This window comes from Pholcus phalangioides, unplaced genomic scaffold (assembly GCF_987345545.1).
Source record: "Pholcus phalangioides strain wild (caught in Gottingen) unplaced genomic scaffold, Ppha-v1.0 ptg000022l_1, whole genome shotgun sequence".
Classification (NCBI taxonomy): domain Eukaryota; kingdom Metazoa; phylum Arthropoda; class Arachnida; order Araneae; family Pholcidae; genus Pholcus; species Pholcus phalangioides.
This window is the reverse complement of record NW_028301615.1, coordinates 12194603-12216725: the sequence shown is the minus strand read 5'-3', so window position 1 is coordinate 12216725 and position 22123 is coordinate 12194603. Positions and strand designations below refer to the sequence as shown.

Sequence of the window (22123 nt, the reverse complement as noted above, 5' to 3'; positions counted from 1 at the left end):
TCCAATCTCGTGTAAACGCTTCAAGAGTTTACCATGTTGGACCCGATCGAATGCCTTCTGGAAATCAAGGTAAACAACATCTACATTTTTGCTTTTACCCAAAGCCTTAGTCACGTTATCATAGAAGCAAAGGAGGTTAGTTACACATGACTTCCCCTTCCTGAACCCATGCTGATTATCCGACAATACATTATTCTCGTCTATCCACTTCACAAACTGCCTTTTGATGATAATTTCCAAAGTTTATCTTTATTTATCCTCTCTTCTCCTCTTATCTCCTCTTTATCCTTTCCGTGTTTCTTTCTACTGAAGCTCTCTCTCTCTCTTGTGAAGGCGCAGGATGAATCATGCAGAAGCAACGCCATCTATAGTTAGATCTCTTCTATAGAAGGTGCTGGGAGAAGAATGTTGGTAGTTAGAAACATATGGGGGTGATCATATGCCCCGTATTTTATGGGGACAATTTTTCTCCAATCAGGACTTCTGAAAATAATATATATATTTTTTGATTTCATCAAATTTATTCGTTGAAAATTAAATTAATCTAATTAAATTAATCCAATGATATTATGTTAGTCTAAAATCTATTTAAAGAATTGAGTTAATGATCACTTCAAATTTTTCAGGGAGGCACAAGCCTTCTTAAGGAGCTGTCCTGCAAATGATGATCTCTCTCTCCCAACTAGTTGAAAGATTTTGGGATGCTTTAATAATTAACTTAACTTAAAGCAGTGATTCTACTGGTGATGTTAACTTCCAGAGGACACTGCAATTAACCAGAGGAATACAGTGCATGAATATAATATAGGTTGATATGTCAAACACATGGGGTGGCAGATCACGTAGGACAAATAGATTTTTTTACTAGAAGCAGGGAAAAGTAAGTTTGGGAGTCAAGAGCATGTTTTTTCAGTCAAGAAAAGAGATCTTGCTCTTTTCAAAGGATTTAAAATTTTGTTGAAGAAATTGTTTTTTTTCCCATTCAGAGTGAACTTTGACTTCCAGAGATTCAAATGAATTATTTTGATCAATATTTTTTAAGGCTTGAACTTGTTTTTGATCTAGTCAACAAAAATTAATTTTAGGATAATATATAATCAATGTTTAACATCTGTACTTACATGAAGACAACCATAATTAATGTGGGCTATTCTATTTTTCTCATAGTTTCTATTTTTTGGACCATACAGAAGCAACACCATCTATAGTTAGATCTCTCCTATGGAAGATGCTGGAGAAGAATGTTGGTAGTTAGAAACATATGGGGGGTGACCATACGCACCATATTTTATGGGGACATAATTTTTCTCCACAATCAGGACTTCTGAAAATAATATATATATTTTTTTATTTCATCAATTTTTTTTATTCTTTCTTTGAAAACATTTCTTTCTTTTTTTAAACATTTTTAGAGTTTTATCAATTTGCTGTAGCAGTTCTCCCCACAAGCTTCAAAATCTTTACACACTACCTCTGTTTCAAAAATTTGCTTGTATCTTCGCATACCTCATTTTTTTAAATCAAAAGTTAGTTAGCTTGATGTTATAGGGTAATATTACAATAAAGGCTGTGGAAATCAGATTTCTGTAGGTGCTGAATGGTTAAATTGTAACAATATTCAACAATGTACAATATCTCACCTGGCAATTGTGAATCATAGAAATTTTCAGCATAATAGACATTTTCTATGGAAGTGTGTAAAATTAAGGGATGAAATGAAATGTTGCATGTATAACCACACAGCTTACTATTACTTAACCGTACATGCACCACATACACATTCCTCGGTAGAATTTCTAAAGAATCTGCAAATGCAGGAACATATTGTGTGAGCATATGTATATACATAGCCCTACCATATTTGTGCTGTCAGAGTTGAACTTATTTCAGGTTCTTGCTGGTGCTGCCATCTGTGCTGCATATTTGGAAGTAAAGATTTTAAATGCTTGAATTTTTTCGTTATGTTAATATCATGTTGATGGTCTGCCTGCTTTCTGAGTAGAGATTTTTTCAAGTGGGAGATTGGCCTCAAAGTTGGAAAATCGTAGAAAACCACCACTATGTCGTCAACAGGGTTGGAACCTGGATCAATGTGGTGAGAGTCCAGCACGATGCCCATATGACCATACAATGGTAACCACACAATACAAAACCAAGAACTTGCTGGAAAATTTCAAATGAGAAAGTGTGGCCACACTCACAGCATAGCCCAACTTATCCCTGCGTGATTTCTGGGACTTTGAGGAAGGAGGTTGGGGGGGGGGGGGGGATGCAATAATTTCAAACAAATGATAATATGAAAACTGTAGTTTTGAAATGTTTTTGCCATGCTGGAAGAGTTATTACCATATTATTCTTATTATTTCCCTACAGGCATGGCACCAGAGACCAGACTTAGACAGGTGCAAAGGGCGCGGTTGTGTCTGGGTAGATAATCGGTTTTCTGGCCCTGGCAGCCCTAAACTTTTAAGTGCCTGAGGGGACACTCGTAATTTTTTCACTGGAGAGCAGGCACTTTTTGTTCATATTTATTGCTGACTGGATTTTTTTATCACCATGAAGAAGTAGTAGCTTTACAGTTGTTCTCGGGTGCCAATGTGAACCAATGGGTGGGCATGAGTACCCATTGACACCCTAGGGTATTGGGAAACTCCTGTTCAGAGGGGACGCAAATCTTTTTTTGCACTGGGCCGCAAAATACTTAAGCCCCTTTCTGCCTTACAGGTATAGAAAATTAACCCCTTCTACACCAGGCAAGGCATAGCTGTAACTTTAGAGAGATAGATGGCTTTTTTTCAGCCCAAGATATCAAGGAAACATTTATTTTCTGGATATTATGCTGAGAGGAACTCGGAAAGAAAAGTCATGGTAGCATGCTTGCCCGGTATGCAAGAGGGCCTGGGTTCGAGTCCCAGTGGACACAAGATGACTTTTCTTTCCGAGTTCACCTCAGTATAACATCCAGAAAATAAATGTTTCCTTGATAGCTGTAACTGTCTAGGATATCAGATCAACTAGCTGAATATTTGATCCGTAGAAATATTCATTAATTGTAATGAATTGAATACAGGATAATATGATAAGCAGTGTGGAGGAACAGAGGAAATTTAATATTTGATTTATATTAATAAAATTTAATAAATTAATATAATTTAATATTTAATTATAATTAATATAATTTCATATTTAATTTATATTAATATAATTTAATAAATTATTGTAATTTAATATTCAATTTATAATTAATAGCAAAGTACAGGGTGATTATAAAAAAACTATCCCGACATATGGGCCCCTAACTATCATACCATTCACAGAAACTGAATGAAATTTTGGCATAAGGTATTTTGATGTATGCGCTCAAGAATGATATGGAAAACAACAGTGTCACTCTAACAGTTACGGTTACAGTGAGAAAATTTCGAAAATATCAAATGGCAACACCAGGTTTTTTGTATTGGAATGCGATCTCCATACTGAAAAACACTAAATAGCGTTGGAATGGCACCTGTAGCACGAAAATCCCTGGAGCTAGGCAAGTAAAAAGTAAAGAGGACTTTGCCGTGCACCAGAGCATTAATGTTTGTTTCATTCGTCACACTGTTTCTTCGACTGAGATCCCAGCCTGATTAGTCCTCCACGAGGTCATGTGGAAAATTTGTGAAACACAATAAAATGCTTTATTTTATGCTGCTTCTCTGTCCTTATTGGTTGTCCTCACTTTTAGCCTATCTACCGCCGGTGATTTTCGAAAATATCAAATGGCAACACCAAGTTTTTTGTATTGGAATGCGATCTCCATTGTGAAAAACCCCAAATAGCATTCGAACAGCAACTGTAGCATGAAAATCACCGGCGGTAGATAGGCTAAAAGTGAGGACAACCAATAAGGACAGAGAAGCAGCATAAAATAAAGCATTTTATTGTGTTTCACAAATTTTCCACATGACCTTGTGGAGGACTAATCAGGCTGGGATCTCAGCCGAAGAAACAGTGTGACGAATGAAACGAACATTAATGCTCTGGTGCACGGCAAAGTCCTCTTTACTTTTTACTTGCCTAGCTCCAGGGATTTTCGTGCTACAGGTGCCATTCCAACGCTATTTAGTGTTTTTCAGTATGGAGATCGCATTCCAATACAAAAAACCTGGTGTTGCCATTTGATATTTTCGAAATTTTCTCACTGTAACCGTAACTGTTAGAGTGACACTGTTGTTTTCCATATCATTCTTGAGCGCATACCTCAAAATACCTTATGCCAACATTTCATTCAGTTTCTGTGAATGGTATGATAGTTAGGGGCCCATATGTCGGGATAGTTTTTTTATAATCACCCCGTACATAGCATTGCACCAAGACGCACGCCCCTGGTGCATAAGGGGTAAATTATGTGGTATGAAAAGTATAGAATTGCTAAAGCAATTACAATGATACCTAGAATAGCTAACTTATGAAATTTTTTTGGCTAACAAAGATTTTTTTTTCACAGTTTTTTGATATGGATGCACACACTAACATAACACAGCCAAATTCTGAGCTGAATTTGCATGCCGATCATCAGAATTACTACTACTATTTTACTGCACACCAACTTCAACTATATTGCTACACAGCAATTTACTACTGTTCGAGTTGGGGTAGAAATGAAGGCATCATCTATCATGGTTGGCTCAGAATCGACAGGAAGAAGAACTTGTATGCTATGTGTTCTTCCCCGGGATCGAACCTGCACAACTGACCGTAGCCTTCATCATGGTAGATGAGCATCTTATCACTGAGAATTACTGTCATTCGAGCCTGGTAAAATTTACATCTGCCTTGGAATCACTTTCCTGATATACCTTCATTTCTCTTTCAGAAAGCTTGTGAATTATGTCATATAAAATGAAAGATTAAGCTAAGAGAAAATGAATTTAAAAAATAAAAACTATATAGACTTAAATGTTTCAAGTGCACACATGCTTTCAATGTAGAAATCTAAGTAATCTGAACATTACTACAGCTTATCTTTCTATCAGTATGTGTGAGACTGAGAATTGAGCTGACCACATCATAAAAATGTGACAATAGTGGGTTCTGTATAGTGTAAAATGAAAGGATCTTCAGTAATCACTTCCTTTTTTAATTTTTCTTCATCCAACTGTGAAGCTGTTCATTCTAGCCTTCCGTCAGTTTGTTTTTTACAATGCTTCTTAGTGTTTTACATAACTTATATTAAATTTTTGGAGGTACCTGGAATGTCACCACAGAAAGCAGCAGGCCTACAATGCTAAAATCTTCAATCATTGCACTTCACTCAAAGTTCAAAAAATATGTGGCAGCACTTATACGAAGCAATACGCAGAAACAAACTTCCAAACTACACGTTTAGGATCACAACATAGACACACACATTCCACATGCAGAAATTTGTTAGAAGTTCTGCAGAGGAATATAGATGAGGTGTGTGTGTGGTTTAGTACAGGGTTCACACACACACACACAAAATTTCCTCAAATAATAATTTCCTTAATTTTCTTAATCAAGGAGATTTTAAACACTTTTTAAGGAGTCATAGTAAACTTCAGAACTTAAACGTTTTACAGCAAAAAAAAAAACAAAAAAAGTGGCATGTATGCAAATGTATTTTGAATCTGCCACACAAATTTTCCCTCTTTTCAAAAATATAGATGTAGAGCAGTTTAGAAACTATCTATATTTTTCTGTTGACCCCAAAGTGTTTTAAAAACCTTCAAGTTTTGGTCAAAAATAAAACATAGCATTTGATTAACATTTTGATTAAAAAGTATTCATAACAGCATCATATTAATTATAAAAATTCTAAGTGATATTCATTTTCCCTTAAATTATTAAAAATAAAAATATCAAAGCTGAAAAAAATTTTCTTTACAAAGCTATTCATATTTGCCGCAACTCTGTATTCACCTCTCGATGAAAGTGAACATATAAATGAGAAATTCTTTAAAATTATTTTCTTTTTTCAATTTTATGAGCATGATTCCTATTGGCTTCTTATTAATTATACTCAAAAAAGAAATTGTTGCAAAATGGGGGAAAATTTTGAGAGAATCAACACGATATTTAGAGAGTTAGCACACGTTATTTCGCAACATTGGCGATTTAACATTCGTGTTTTGGAGAAATTGACAAATTAGCATTCATAATTTGGCAGATCAGCTCTTTCACTCACAGAATGAAAATTTTTTTCATGAAGCATTGGGATTTGACGCAATGACGATCAACCTCAGTAATTTCTGCTGCTTGCAGTGTGGTGACTGTTTTTTTTTTTGGAAATAGGAACCGCCTCACATTTGGGTTTTAAAGTTGGTAGACTAGAATAAACTGTCTTCAGTTGCACGACCACAGATTTTATCTGGGTTTCATGATGAAAAGCCTGATGAGGGACTGATAATTTAAATAAGGGGGCCATGGTTATCCCAATCTGATTTTCTGGGATGAAATAGATCATGGGAACATCCATTCAAAAAAAAGGCAGTCTTTCTCTCCCATCTTTACGCTCGTGAACTTTTCTGGCAACTCTTTAAAGGAGAGACGGGAATTCCTAATTCCATGATAAAATACAGCTCTTTTTTTAAAACGACCCCTTAAAATTTTGGAGAAGTGTGAAATTACTCTTAAAAATTATTTTTTGGGATAGTCCTGAGCATGACTATCTAAGTATGACTATGGAAGACAGGAGGAAGGGAAATGGTGCTGAAGCACAGAGGAATGAAACATGTTCTCTCAAAGAATACGGCACACAGGAAGAAAACTTTTTGGTGTCTTTTTCCAAAATTTCAGTAATTTGAGGACAATGAGCGGGTTGTTGGCAACACTGATATACCCAAAGCAAGTATAAAAGTGTATATTTGAGTTTTTAAGTACACACACACACACACACACACAAATATTTAACATACATACAGTCAAAGCTCACTATCTTGAAACTGATGGGACTGAAAAAAAATTTGAGAGTTTTCGAGAAATAGAGTTTTTTAGTGAGAAAGGCGAGCCAAAAATGGTGAAAAATGAGATTGATTATTATAAATTAAAAAATACTGTACTATATTTTACTACATACTAATGAAATTTATTGGTTAAGTTACACAACCAGTGTTCAATCATACTATATGTGAATAATGTACACTTTACATTTGAATTTTTTTCAAGTTTTCTTTAGTAATGTCCCAATGTTCCGAAATTCATTTTTCAACATTATTCTGAGATTCGTTGAAATTCAAGTAGTTCACCAGATCTGATCTGATTCATCACTGAGGTAATTTGTTCGACACCTATAGCTTTCTTGAAGCAATTTTGAATCATCTGTTGGCTGATTTTTTGCCACGCTGAACAAGTCCTCCACACATGTGGCATCCTCCCCCCCCCCCCCCCCCCCCGTTAATCTAAGTACCTGCCTATGATCAGCAAGCTACATCAATACAATGAATAATCCTTTCTTATCAGTTTCTTTCATCTATGGAGCAAAGCCAGAAAATGAATTTTCGTGTTTTTCTTTTACTATCACTAAGGCTTGGCCTTCGAGATAGAGAGTTTTTCGAAAATTACTTCGAGACAGAGGGGTTGAAATTCATTGGTTTAGTACAGAAAATGCAATGATTTTATTTATTTTTTTTTTTGAGGTATAGAGCTTTTTGAGAAAGAGAGGTTTGACTGTATTGACAACCAAGCGTTATTTGGCGCAGAAAAATATTAAATATAATATCGGAGCAGGATGTTAATTTTGGCGCCTATGTCACAAAAATTACCACTACTGGTAGTAGCACCATTTTCTGGCAGGAATGCTATTTAGAACTTAGCTAACTTCTTTTTTATTTCCATTTCATTGTCAATTTCTTTGACAGCCAACAAAATCTCCTTTTACAGTTTTTCTCAGCATATCAGAAGCAGGTGAGGTCATTGGCCCTACATCCTGGAGCAGGCCTCTAGGCTGGGACCTTTGGAGGGTCCCCCATGCCATCCTTTTCAGGGGCCCCTCTGTAATTTATAGCATGAAAAAACAAAAACATTATGACAATTATCCCGGGTCCCAGGGATAAAGCCCTGTCAGTCTTGCCCTTGTGGGGGCATGGGTGAGGTCACTGGAGTCCAACCAATCAGGTGTCATAACGTCTTAGCTGTGTCAGTTGTCTGCAGATCTGTTCCCACCCGCTACAGGGTGAACTTGAAGTCCCTATAAAGAAATCCCCCCCCCATCCCTGACACCTCTTTTATTTTTTTATTTTTCTCCCTTTTATAGGGAACTTCTTTCAACATCAAGTACAACTAATTATCAACCTCAGCAGGAAGTATTCCAGAGTGGGGAAAAATGAATGAATTTTTTTACAAACAGCTAGGAGGGTTTTAAAGAGTTTTGAGGGCCCTAAGAAAGAAAAATGAAAATTAATAACTTTTTAAGGAGTCTTTAAGCACCGCACGAACTCTGTAGTAGTACCTGGATTGAGTTTAATTAAGGGGTCATTCAAGTATTACGTCAGCATCGAGGGGAGGGTTTGGATTTGCTGACTTTTGATGACAAGGGGGAAGGGGGTTTTAAGGTTGCTTATGTCATCAACCACCCTTTTTGAAGATATGAAATATTCTAAGCTGCTGACGAAATTTTGCTGACAATGGGGGGGAGGGGTCAAAAATGGCTAAAAATCTGCTTACGTAATACTTGAACGGCCCCTAATGACTGGAACAAATTATTTTGTTTAGCCAAGGTATCATTGTACATAGGAAGAAGAGTGAAGTACTGTTTTCAATGCATAATGCATGTTTGTTAATTAATTTTAATATCAGTAGAGAGTAACTTACTTTTAACATGCATTTTACTTTTGGATTTGACTAGCATCTACTTTGATGAAATTGGATTTCTGAATTGAATTCAAATGTTTAGGAAATGTACTTAGGAATGTTATATTAATAGTGCTTTAGAATTAGAAATAAATAAGTATATAAATTTTTAAAATTTTGAGATAAATTTTAATTGATTTTTGCTATCAAAGTAAGGTCTCTAGAGAAATAATTCTAGATAAGAAGATAAAATCTGTTAAAATCAATGATTTTTTCTAGTCCTGATTGTAGTATTTTAAAGGAATGATCATGATTGAAAATACATTTTTGTCATGAAGCAAATTAAATTGCTTTTTAAAGCGGGGGGGGGGGGGGGGGGAAAGTCCATCTTTTTCCACAAAAAAAAAAAATAGATAAGTATTATAATTGAACTGTGAAATTTAAACATATTTCTACTTACATGGTTTGCTCTTCATATATATTGAAGCGCATGTGCCACTTTCAACCAGTTCCTTGACAGACTAAAAGAGAATGCTTTTATCAGATACATAAGGAATTACATTTTATTTAGTTAAAAAGTTAAGATATTTATGAAGTACAAAGTGCTTCAGAAAGCAATTTGTTTCCCCTTTTATAACAATCAAAATAAGTAAACAAAACAATTTTTACAAGTACTTGAGAATACAGCGAAACCCCTTTATTGCGGACATTTGGGGACAAAAAACATTTGTCCATAAAAGAGGAATGACCATATCAGAAAGAGGGGAGGGGCTCCCATTGATACTGTAAAATACAGTACCAACAATAACTGAAATTATTCTTTATTCGAAAATGAACAAAGTTCTGATAATATAAATATGTTTATTTAATTATATAAAATATGTTATTTGAAGTCATGACAGTATATAATTATTACACAGATAGGCAATTAAAATTGCAAGAGAAATGTTATACGAAGTTTAAATACTGAATTGACATCTTTTTAAAAAAACTGATCAATCATTGTTTGGTAGGTTTTGCTGAGTATTTGAACGCCTTCTCTCAAAACCTATTTTTTAGGTGTGAGACTGAATCCAATGCCTTTCTGTCATTGTGTTCACAGGAAAATGTATTTATTCCGTCCAGTACGTTAAAAACATCTGAATAGTTTTTGATACTGCTTTCTTGCTCTTCGCACATTCTACTTCTTACATATGTCTTCTTCTTCAGATGACTATGATATTGAAAATTTCTTAACAATGTCGGATATTTTGGTGGTATGATCTTCTATATTTTCACATTGTCATCTATAGAAGCATAATGTTCCACCAATATCATAAATCACTGTATTCAATGGCATCAGTTATTTTCTCTTAGTGGTAGAGAGAGCGACATTTATTAGAGCTAGCCATATTAAGCAACATGGAATCATGTGCAAAATATATGAGCACAACCAGCAATGTGTGAGATAATAGTATTTAAACTGACATCAGAGTCGCCAAACATTAACAAACTTCAAACCAAAACTTCATTCAAAAGTAGTCAAAATTTTGATTAAATATTAGAACTAGTGCTGCCATCTAGTGAACATAGTTTGAACCAAAACTACAACTGTTGGTGTCTTTATAGGAGTTTTAGTATAATGGAACAAATGATGGAATGGATTACTAGAGCTGGTCATATTAACTCCTTAACTGTCGACCAAATCTTACACGATCTGCTCGCCAGTGGCACCCTTTTTTTATCACAAACAGTAATATAAAGAGACATATAAATTATAAGACATATAAAAAATATGCCTGCGGCAGTTAATGCATAGACTTCATAAGGCGTATATATATATGCCTGTGGAAGTTAAGCAGCATGGAATCATATGTAAAATATAAGAGCACAACCAGCAATGAGCGTGCGTGTGTGATAATAGATTCCAAACTGACATCAGAATTGCCAAACATTAGCAAACTTCAAACCAAAATTTTACTCAAAAGTTACCAAAAAGTAGATTAAATATTAGAACCGGTGCTGCCATCTAGTGATGGCTATAGTACTGCAACTATAGGTGTCCCCCACGGGAGTTTCAGCATCATGAAAATGGTGTCTGTGACTGTCTGAGGGTGACCATTAAGCAGGGGTTTGAAAAAAATAAATTACACTGCTGGCCACCGTAAATGCAACACCCTGAAGGAAGCATGCAAATAATATGAAATTTACAACATGCATTAGCGGAGGTGAGATATGCAAATGATTAGAATTTCAGCGCAGACGCACATCACGCGCGCCTGTGGCGCCACTTCAAAGCGCTATTTAAGGCTTGGAGATTTCGACGATTTGAAGTACGGCAATTGTGTTTTTCTTGTGGTTTTTTCAAAAAAACGATCAATTATGCCTCGTAGAAAACAGCGATCATCTTTTGATCAAGTACACGAGTTCGACAGAGGAAGGATAGTGGCCTACCGAGATTGTGGATTATCTTTCAGGGAAATCGGTAGTCGTGTTGGACGAAACCAAACAACTGTAATGCGGATATGTCATCGGTGGATGCAGGAGGGTACGACGGACCGACGTGTTCGATCGCATCCACCTCAGTGCACCACTTGACGTGATGACAGGCGTATTGTGCGTATGGCAGTGACGGATCGCTCAGCCACATCACGAACCATAGCACAGCACATTCAGTCTGTACCGCATCATCCAGTGTCTGCGCATACCATTCGACGCCATTTACAGCAGAGTGGTCTGTCCGCAAGACGTCCATTGCTTGCGTCGGATTCGAGTGTGGAGACACCGTGGAGAGAGGATGCTGAACAGCTGCGTTATGCACTGCCACACTGGTCCTGCACCACACTCCTCTAGTACGCATTGCCGGTACTTTAAAAAGCCAGCGCTACATCTCCGAGGTGTTGGAGCCAGTTGTCCTTCCTTACCTTCAGGGCTTGAACCCTGACCACACGTGGCACGCATTGTCCAAAGGTTCTTCGTCAATCGCCAGATTGAATTGCTTCCCTGGCCAGCTCGCTCTCCGGATCTTTCGCCGATAGAAAACATGTGGTCCATGGTTGCTCAACGATTGACCCAGATTACATCCCCAGCTGCCACACCAGATCAACTTTGGCAACGCGTGGAAGCTGCTTGGTCTGCTGTACCCCAAGAACACATCCAAAGTCTCTTTGAATCAATGCCGAGGCATGTGGCAGCGGTGATCTCCAACAATGGCGGCTACTCTGGCTACTGATTTTGGCAGGAACCACACTTCACAGAAGTCTATAAATTTAATCATTTGATGCTTGGTCAACATGTTATCTACAAAATAAATATTGTTGCGATATCTCTTGTCTTTCTTGGTGTTGCAATTTGGGTGGCCAGCAGTGTATTTAAATAGGTTTTTTGCCCAGAAATTTTCATTTGGCCATAAAACAGGGGTGACCATTAAGAGAGGTTCTACTGTGATAATTTTTGGGAATTTAAAAGTAAAGTAAAATTTTTCATAACAGTTGTAGCATTACCATTAGGCCTTCCACGGAAATAGTCCTTAAAAATCTAGTCATTTTTTTATAACTTTTATTTTATTCTCTTCTCTTTATTTTGTCCCTGGGATCCATCCGCGAAATTGATTGCTGCCGATCGAGCGTCTGATCAGGCTATCAGTCAAACTACTTTTTTTTTTTTGGATAGACCAGGGTTTTTGGATACGTTACACAGTCAACCTTGATTTATAGCTGAATAAAAATTCCTTAAGAAGAAACCTAGTTAATAATATGACCCTAGTTAATAATATATCTCAGTATGAGTAATTAATAGAGAGAACGATTGGAATCTGCTTTAAAAAAAAAGATAATTATGATAAGAACCAGTCTGTCAAGAAGGACGTTTTATCTACTTGGAGGTCATTTCCCTCAACTTTTAGGGTTTTTCTTGTTTCACCGGGTATATTTTTTTCATAGTGCATAAATGCATTTTTAAAAAGCATTTTCTATCAGTTGTTAGGTTATAAAAATCTTAGCCCTAATCACACCCATTGTATTGAACTGAATATTATTATGATGTTATTTATTATATAGAAACTTTAAATAAAAAGGAACAAAGGTACTTTGATTAGAACTACAGTAATTTCTATTAAATAAACAGCACTCAGAGAAGTAACTGGTGAAGTAAGAAAAGTTTCAATAGAAATGCAGCAGTTTTGTATTGTTCCAGATAATTTCTCACAAGTCTTTGAAATAAGCAGAGAGGAACCAATTTGCAGGACGTTACAGATTTATTTTTACAGAAAACAGCTATTTACAAGAGCAAACTACAAATATGAATCTCCCATTCAGGATCAAGTTTCAACAACTCTGACTGTTTTTATAGATACGACGGGAAAAAAATCTAGAATTCTTCTATAGTTCTGATTTTGCAGCGCCACAGTCTGGAGACCTTCTAGATGAATCCAGGAGCTTCAAGCATATCTTGACATTTCTGGTTTGGCAACAGGAGATTATTGTCCCGAGGAGTTCTTCAAAAATTGTGGAAAGACCAAATTTTTGTAACACTGCTATCTTTTTAAAAATTGTTTGTCCCAAAAATTCAATCTTTAAGTCGGTGGGTTGCACTTTGTCATTCACTGTGAGAAGGAGCCAGTCTATTTAGATGGACCACCTTGCATTTTGACGATGAAGCCTTTTTGAATACGAATCACCACATCATCCAGTTTTTTCACGACTCTGTAGGGTCCTTCCCGAGGTGCATGGAGTTTCGGTCAGAGTCCTTCCCGTTGCTTCAGGATCCAGAGCCAGACAAGGTATCCTTCCTCGAAGTCATGAGAAGTGACCCTCGCATCGTACTGTTCTTCATCTCCTCGAAGCTGATGTTGGTCCGGTCTTTGGTGATTCAACGATCTTATCCCATAAGCACCTGCAATGAATAGAATTCAGCACTCTCGTGGGCGGTTCTCAGTAATGGTCCCAAGACGTCCCTGGCGATTCCCTCGAATGGCGCTCCAATATTGGGGTGTTGAAGACAGGTCTGGGTGCACCTTTGAGGATTTTTGTTAAAGGCACAGGCATTGCAATTTTTGCATCATTCTTCCACATCTGTCCTGGATTTGTCCCAACGGAATCGTTCACAGACCTTCTGGAAAGTCTTAATCATGCAGAAATGTCCACTGGTTGAGCTTCCATGCAATTCTTTTAATACTTCTTTCACACGACTCTTTGACAGGACGAGTTGCCACCAGAACGTCTTTCCATTCTCCGACTCCCATTTGCGGCACAGCACACTATCTCTCGTCCCCAGGAAGTCCATAGAACTCAGTACCTTTTGGTTGTCAGACTGGAAGAGGCGACGTCTTGCCACGCTGGTTTATTCCCGGTGGATTCCTTCAAGTCCATTATCAGTCGTATGTCTGGATCTTCTAGCTCGGCCTTCTGAGTGTTGTTGCTCCAAGGATCATGACTTGACTTGAGATGTTATCTGTCTCATGACAGGGTTCGCCGGCCCGTACTTTTCTTCAGCCTTGGCGCAATAACGATGGTTCTGTGGACCCGGTCTTTTTGTCAGAGCGTCGGCATTTCTATGCGATTTTTTTTCTGAGGCTGGATCTCCCCTTTATGCCAACAGGGATGAACCCTTTTACAGCCTCCGAAATGGGCATCACTTTCTGTGGAAGAAATTTGTTACAACCACATCCAAGTAGGGCAATGTTTTCCCTCAGCGCGTGTGCAGCTGGTCATTTCTCATGTCAAAGGAAAATCCATGTTTCCTCAGGAAGTCCAGTCTGATGATACACGGGTTTTTTATGCTGGCCATGAAGACGGTGTGTCGGTAAACAATCGTGGCAAACTTCACAGACACTTCCAATTTTCCGCACACAATCATTTTCTCTCCCGTGACTGTTTGCAGCGTCAACAATGGTGGTATATAGAGAAGTCGTTGCTGGAATTTTTGTGCCAGGTTAGTCATGACAATGCTCATGTTGGCTCCGATGTCGATTACCATTCTACATGGAAGTCCGTCAATTTCACCTCTCATGTAGAGTCCATGGTCTCCACCATGCAGCTGTGAGATGTGGTATACTCGGCATGGCACATCTCCCATACCAGCAGCCGCGATTGAGCATGCACTCCACAGGTGGCCTTTTTCAGGGCTTTTCCAGCACACCAGTGACTTGTCTCTCTGGTTCCCATGATCATTTCTGGCACTCTTCAGGAGTTCTTTCAATTCTCTGATGATGTCTGTCATAGAGTCCTCCACAACAGCACCGCTGACCATTCGTCTGTCTCTCATCGAAGTTTGCAGGGCTGCTTCGAATTTCATAGCATAGACAAAAGCACTTCTCATGTCCTTGTATTCGCTCAGATGCAACACTTGCTGGATGTCGCTGTCTTCGACAGAGTCGACGAAGCACTGCAGGGTCAGTCCATTTCTGATGTCCGGCGGCCAATCGGGATAAGCCAAAAGCAAGAGCCTTTCGATGTCCATAGCCAGTTCTTGTAACGTTTCACCAGCCTTCTGCTGCCTAGTCTTACGTTGCGGCCGGTGAAAGTCCTTGAGATAATTTTCTCTGGACCTCAGCTCAAATGCGTGCATCAGGGCTGGATAGCTGGATCGGTCCTCGGTAGCAAGCAGCTAAAGCACTTCTGCAACTTCCCCTTGGAGTGCGGTGGCTAGGTGGAAGGTTTTGTGTGAGAACACAGTCCCATCTGTTCGTAGAGGCGATCATCTCAAACTGAGCCCTGTAGATTGCCCACGATGTCCTTCCGTTGCATGTTGAGGGCTTGATTTTCAGTCGACTGACATCAGCTATGGCTGGCAGGACCTGGCGAGCGTCCGTGGAAAATGTAGGTTCCTGAATTTTTTTCTCGAGTTCCAGTACCCTTTTTGAGATCTTATCGTCAACAGCATTCACCTGCACAGTGATGGAATTCATTTCTTTGGAGAGTTCTTTTACGATGTCAACTATTCCATCCATTCTGCTTTCATCGACAGTGATGTCTCCCTTTACTCCGGCAATCGATGTGGCGATTTCCTCTTTCATTACAGATATTGTTGCATTGACATCTGAGCTCGTCAACTCTATCTTATCATTCACTGTGGCAACGTCTCCCTTGACTTCAGCAATGGACGTGTTGACAATGGTGGCAGATTTGTTCATCTCTTCCATGATGGCCAATATCATCTGGCCCATAATGCTCATCAACTGGTTCAGCTGTTCTCGCATCTCGTCCATTGCCATGCCTCTTGTTTTTACCATTCAAGTCGAATTAGCCCACTTCTGACACCAAATTGTTCCAGATAATTCCTCACAAGTCCTTGAAATAAGCAGAGGAACCAATTTTCAGGATGTTACAGATTTATTTTTGCAGAAAACAGCTACTTACAAGAGCAAACTACAAATATGAATCTCCCATTCAGGATCAAGTCTCAACAACTCTGACTGTTTTTATAGATACAACGAAAATTTTTTAGAATTCTTCTATAGTTCCAGTTTTGTGATGCCACCGTCTGGAGACCTTCTAGATAAATCCAGAAGTTTTGAGCATATCTTGATATTTCTGGTTTGACAACAGGAGATTATTGTCCTGAGAGGTTCTTCAAAAATTGTAGAAAGACCCCCCCCCCCCCAAAGCAGAATGTTTAGCACTGTTTGGCGAGGATCCTTTAGCTGACTGGAAATGTTCTGCGGTAAAAATCCCCAAACATATAATAGTGTTTTTTTGCACTTTTTCTTAAAATTCTTCCAAATTGTTTTGCAGTAGCGTTAATTGTTCTGCGACGTGCGTCGCAGATTTTAGCACATTCTTCTTTGGGGGAAAGACCTAATTTTCATAACAGTATATACCATACATAGTTTACATTCAAGAATTTAAAAGTGCATAATTTGAATCGAACAAAATTTTGCACATCCAAGTGACCTGTAGAGTTTTCTTCGAGAATTTTATAATATTACTGGTCAACATTGGATATTATCTAAGAGTGAAAACTTGAATCCACTGAAATTATACACAAACACTTTCAATTATAATTCATCAACATCTCTTCAATAGAAAATGTCAGAAAAAATGTTATTGAATGTACAGTGACCTTGAATTAGCTTTTCTTTCAAACTGAGCACAATTCAGGTCTATCACTATAGGCAATTTACTATACGAAATGAGTTGTGCAGGAAGTGTAAGTATGTGTATCCACTGGTGTATGCAAAGAGAGGGTTTTGGGCCAAAATTATAAAGTTATTTTGCAGGAAAAACGTAAACCCCCCTCAGAAGGTAAAAAAATCTCAAACCCCCACCCCTTGAGAAAATTCTGTGTACACCTGTGTGTACCTAACGGTCTGAGCGCGTATCTAGTGGTGCGTCTGATTTTTCAGTACTGCCATCTAATATTTCAGGAGTGAAGTGTAATGATTGATTATTTGTACTGTTTGTATGCCTGTTGCTCTCTGTGGCGATACTTTTTAACGGAGAGATCGGCTCGCATTCATGCCTTGAAGTTGTGAACCACAGAAAACTAACTTCAGCCGACCACCACTGTGGCGACAGTGGGGCTTGAATCCGGACCCTAGTGATGCGAGTCCATCACCATGCCCACTCGACCACAACAGTGCACCTTGAATTAACTGCAAGATCCTAAATAAGTTGTGCAAAACTTTATTACAGAAAAATATGAACTCTACCCCCAGGATAACCACTGCATGTAAACATGGATTCGATGATTTCAACCTCCTCAGAGATTGATTCAAAGTATAAATGGTCAATTTATGCTTACTAAATTCATATTGGCATTATATTTGCATATCAGCTTGTCCTTGAAAGATTCAATATTAGGCTTGGAGGAGGCCACAATGAACGTTTCATTAGGACAATGGGAAACACAGACCTGCGTGAACAAAAGAAAAATAAAAGATTAAAAGCCTGAATTCCCATGGCATACATGATATTTCTGAGTTTGTGATCAAAGACGAATGCAAACTAAATGTTAAAAACAAAAACATATTTTGAAATTTTCAGAAATTTTACATCAATAATTCTTGCCCAACAACGGATTTATTACAATGCATTTGGTATATCTTATATTACACTGTTATTTCATGCATATGGTATAAAATAATTATTTTAAAGTAGCAGAAATGTCAGTGCTGCACAGAAACTTGGAACATCAGTGACAAATCATTGTGAAAGGTTAAACATGTTTAAAATGTTTCCGCTGCTATTTTGTTTTCTGCTACTATAAAATAATTATTTCATACCATATGCATGAAATAATAGTGTAGTATAAGATGCCAAATGCATTGAAATAAATCTGTTGCTCAAATAGAAGATATCTCATGAATAAAATTACCTGAGGAGTAGGACAACCTTTTAAAATTACTGATGGGTTAGCACATTCGAGAATGTTGAAAAAGTACAAATGAGGCTTTGAGCTGAAAAAAATAAAAGGCAGTACATTATGAAGTATAGCCTATTATTATCATTTACTATGGAGTACATTATTCTTTTACTCTAGTGTAAAGTCTATCTACAAACATATGAAATTCAATTAAGAAATAAAAAAATAAATTTCTGGTAAACAATGCAGATACATGATGGAATAATTTTACTTTGACTAACTGGTTGTTTCATACTGAAATTTATATATAGTAAAACCTTTTCATATCTAAAACAACTAAGATAATTTTTTATATGCATATTCAGACACACGTGAACAAGCATAGCACCATCTGTAGAGAAGTAGTGCGAATAACTTGTCATCTAATTTTGCTTAATTCATGTAAAACTGCATAAATGAAGTAAGCAAATTGCATAACAGTTATTTACATGTGTTTACAAGCAGCAATTTGATGGAACGTGACCTATAAATAGAGAGAGAGCAATCTACATATCAAACCCTGTATTCAGTCAAATTGTGAATGAAAACCAGTTTCCCACTTGAAAAAGTCTCTCCACACAGAACAGGCAGACCTTCAACATGATACTCTCACAACATGAAAATTCAGACATCAGCTACTTTCACTTCCAATATGTAAGGCAGATGGCGACACCACAAGAACATGAAACACACACACACACACAAGTAATCATAAATACGTTAGAGCAATACAACATATTCCACCATCCACCAATTTGTTAGAAATTCCCCAAAGAAATGTTTACGAGGTGCATGTAGTCAAGTTCTAGCAGTAGTAGTACATATGCACATGGCTTAACTACTACTAAACCACACAGTGCCTCGTCCATATCCCTCTGCAGAACTTCTAATGAATTGGTACATGTTAGAATGTGTGTGTCAATGTTGTGTACCTAATGTGAAGCTTTTTTCTGTGTAATGCTTGTTATAGTGCTGCCATCTACTACATATTTTTCAAATTATGAGTGAAGTGCAATGTTTGAAGATTTTGCCGTTGTAGGCCTGTTGCTCTCTGTAGCGAGACTTTTTAAGAGAGCGAGATCGGCTTGCATTTGCACCTCGAAGTTGGGAACCCACATGACTTGACCAACATACAAAGTCTGGGTACTTCACAAAGTGGCCAGTTTAGCTATGCATTAGCTAAACTCAAAATACTAGCCAGTAGGTCAAGTGGCCAAGTTAGCCATTTTGCTAATTGCTGAGACTTCAGATATTGGTAGATTTTCTAGAAAAAAGAAATACAATAAATGTGTATTTAAATCTTACATAAATTTGTTGATGCCACATATATTTCCCTGACTATCTGTAGGGTATACCAGTTTATTAGGATCACCATACCGAAAGCCTGAAATATATAGAGAAAATTACATTATATTAGGCTAATTATATTATTGGATACAAGCCATTAGAAAAATTAAGCTCTTTTTATTTGATTTTCAAGTTAATTCCATAAGACACTGGAATGTTACTATTAATAGATAAAGTTTGAATAAATTAAAAAAAAAGTAGACAGCATACTGCTCAAAATGATAAAAAAAATGAAATTTTGATTAAAATTCATGCACAGTCGAGTGTATTTGTGACAATTTTGAATTTTGCACTGAAAAACCAACCCTCCTCAATGAAAGTTTAATATTTAAAAAAATACTCACATTCTGAAGGGTGTCTAGGATCTTTGTACTAATAATATGAATATTTTAAGTGTACATTTAGTACATAAAGAATAAAATAGTGTTTGTCCCAAGTTAAGAGCGGGTACCCAAGTTAACTTGGGGCAGTTAATTTTTGTGTGTTGTATCATATTTAATTGCCTTAGTTTAAACTTGGGACAGGTAAAATATTAAAAAAAAAAAAAATCCCAAGACAATACCAGACTAAAAACAGTTCAGAAATTTTATTTATTGTAAATAATGTCACAATCTTATGACAAAATCCCAGAGTAAGAAAATATCATGCATCACAGAACACATTAAAACGCAGAAGTAAGAGAACAAATGAACTAAGGAAGTGGAAAACTTAGAAAAACTTCAAAAACATTAATGTGAGTAGCACATGCATGTGAACAAATGAATCTTTTTCCCTTCATATCAAAACACAACAGTCTAGTTGATGCAAAAAATTAGGGTATATAACATTCCATAGTCTGATGGCATACTCACCAAAATAAGCAATAACTGCCCATCCAGAAATAAATGATAGAAACACAAACAAGCAAAGGATATCTGTACAGCTCCTAAAATAATTTTTCATGGTTAATAGATCATCATCTATTCAAATATTACATAAAAATCTCAAGGTTTGTTATTGAGAAAAACCTTGATCCCCTTGAAAAATATCAGCAAGTAAAATTTTTTAACATCAATAACCTTATACAATGAATGTTTTATTAGCACTGTAACAGCTGACAATAACTGTCAGAACTAATAATCTTGACCCAAAGTTAAACTTATTATAACATCTTTGTCAACTTCAGGGAATGTACCAGCAAACCTCTTGTTTATCCCTTATCGATCACAGATGAGATATCTCGTCCAAAAACAAATGGAAAAAATTAATTAGAGCTCTTCCTTTTTTAAAAAGTCTTTTCTCATCATTGCAAAGCTTCATTGTAACCCTATGAATGGAATTTGTTTAGTTTTTCATACATATATTTTTTCATAATTCTTATATTCACCAATATGATTCAAAGTAAAAATTTTATTTTACATATATTTTTGAGTGATCATTATAATTAACTGAAGGTATTTATTATCTGAGATGACTTCAGACCAATAACTTCTGATTGATAAGAAAATGAAATTTTGGGAATTAAGTATGTATGTATGGTCTTAAGTATTACATAACATAGTATATTAGACATATAAAATGTTTTTTTTCACCTCAAGCAACTTAATAATTTTTATTTCATCTTTGACAGTTAAAACTTGGTTTATGTGGGCAGTTTTTCCCAAAAAATTAAGAATACGTCACATGGGAAAGAGACAAATTTCTGTGATAATCCTCAGACAAACTGAAATTTGTATTGAAAGTGAAGCAAGGGCCATGCAATTAGCCATGCTTGTAAAAATTCTGATTGGTTAGTTTCTCTTATCCCAGACATGCCAAAATTGGCCTGAAGCTTGCCAGTAGTGATGAACGTTTAGCTTTGCCATGGGGGGGGGGGGGGGGGAATCCAGAAAAACAAAATCACAGTATAATAAAAAAAATTACTTAAAAATTTATTTTTTAATTTCTAATTGAAAGTTGATTTAAATATGGCACCTCATAAGCACTGGAACATAGAGAGCTCAGGACACATGCTCTCCCCCCCCCCCCCAAAGCAACTTTGCAAGCTCGACATGAATATTCAATACAATCCAGACCCGCATACGCCTTTGTGGGTTGTATAAACAGACAACTAGCAATCTCAGACCCCCTTCCCGTAGTAGCTCTAATACAAGCTACTACGCCACCTACAACAAAAAATCTTTTCAGGCACAAGTTCTGACAACTTGAACATGCACTATGCAAATGAAGTCGGTCCCAGACCTACCACGCTGAACCACTTAAAAACCAGTTTTTAGTCGACATAGCAGGGGGCAATTTTGACGGAAAACACATTTTTGCATGTTTGGGCATCAAGTAGAGCAAAGGGTTTGAACCAGTCTTTATAGATTGCCTTCCACATACTGACAAACCAAATCAGCTCCAAGTCTGTCTTCTCTCGAACTCTCTCACATGCATATACAAATTCATCATTATGGAAAAGATTGATGAGATTTGAAAATAAAAATAAGTAGCCTAAAATGCCACAAGAAACTAAGACCCAATTTTTTTAAAAACAAATTTTCTTAGTATCAAGAATATCTCCTATAGCTCCGTAGTTTGTTGCGGCCATCTGCAGAAACTATAGACAATCTGAAGCAGTTTTCAACTCTGCTTATCCTCATTTTCCATTCTCATTGCCTTCTATATGAGGCATCACTGTTCC

At 36.9% G+C, this 22123-nt stretch overlaps 1 protein-coding gene across 2 annotated transcripts in view; it reads right to left on the bottom strand.

Annotated features, from left to right (window-relative positions):
* Nucleotides 1-22123, bottom strand: part of Ctl2 (Choline transporter-like 2) — a 63047-nt gene that overhangs the window by 38603 nt on the left and 2321 nt on the right. For both annotated transcript variants that reach the window (XM_089249938.1, XM_089249939.1), the window contains exons 3-7: nt 20313-20386; nt 19420-19498; nt 18088-18169; nt 17515-17625; nt 9254-9314 (exon numbers count right to left, since the gene is read on the bottom strand). In XM_089249938.1, coding sequence (XP_089106064.1) covers nt 9254-9314; nt 17515-17625; nt 18088-18169; nt 19420-19498; nt 20313-20386 — 407 coding nt within the window. The remainder of the gene's footprint in view (nt 1-9253; nt 9315-17514; nt 17626-18087; nt 18170-19419; nt 19499-20312; nt 20387-22123) is intronic.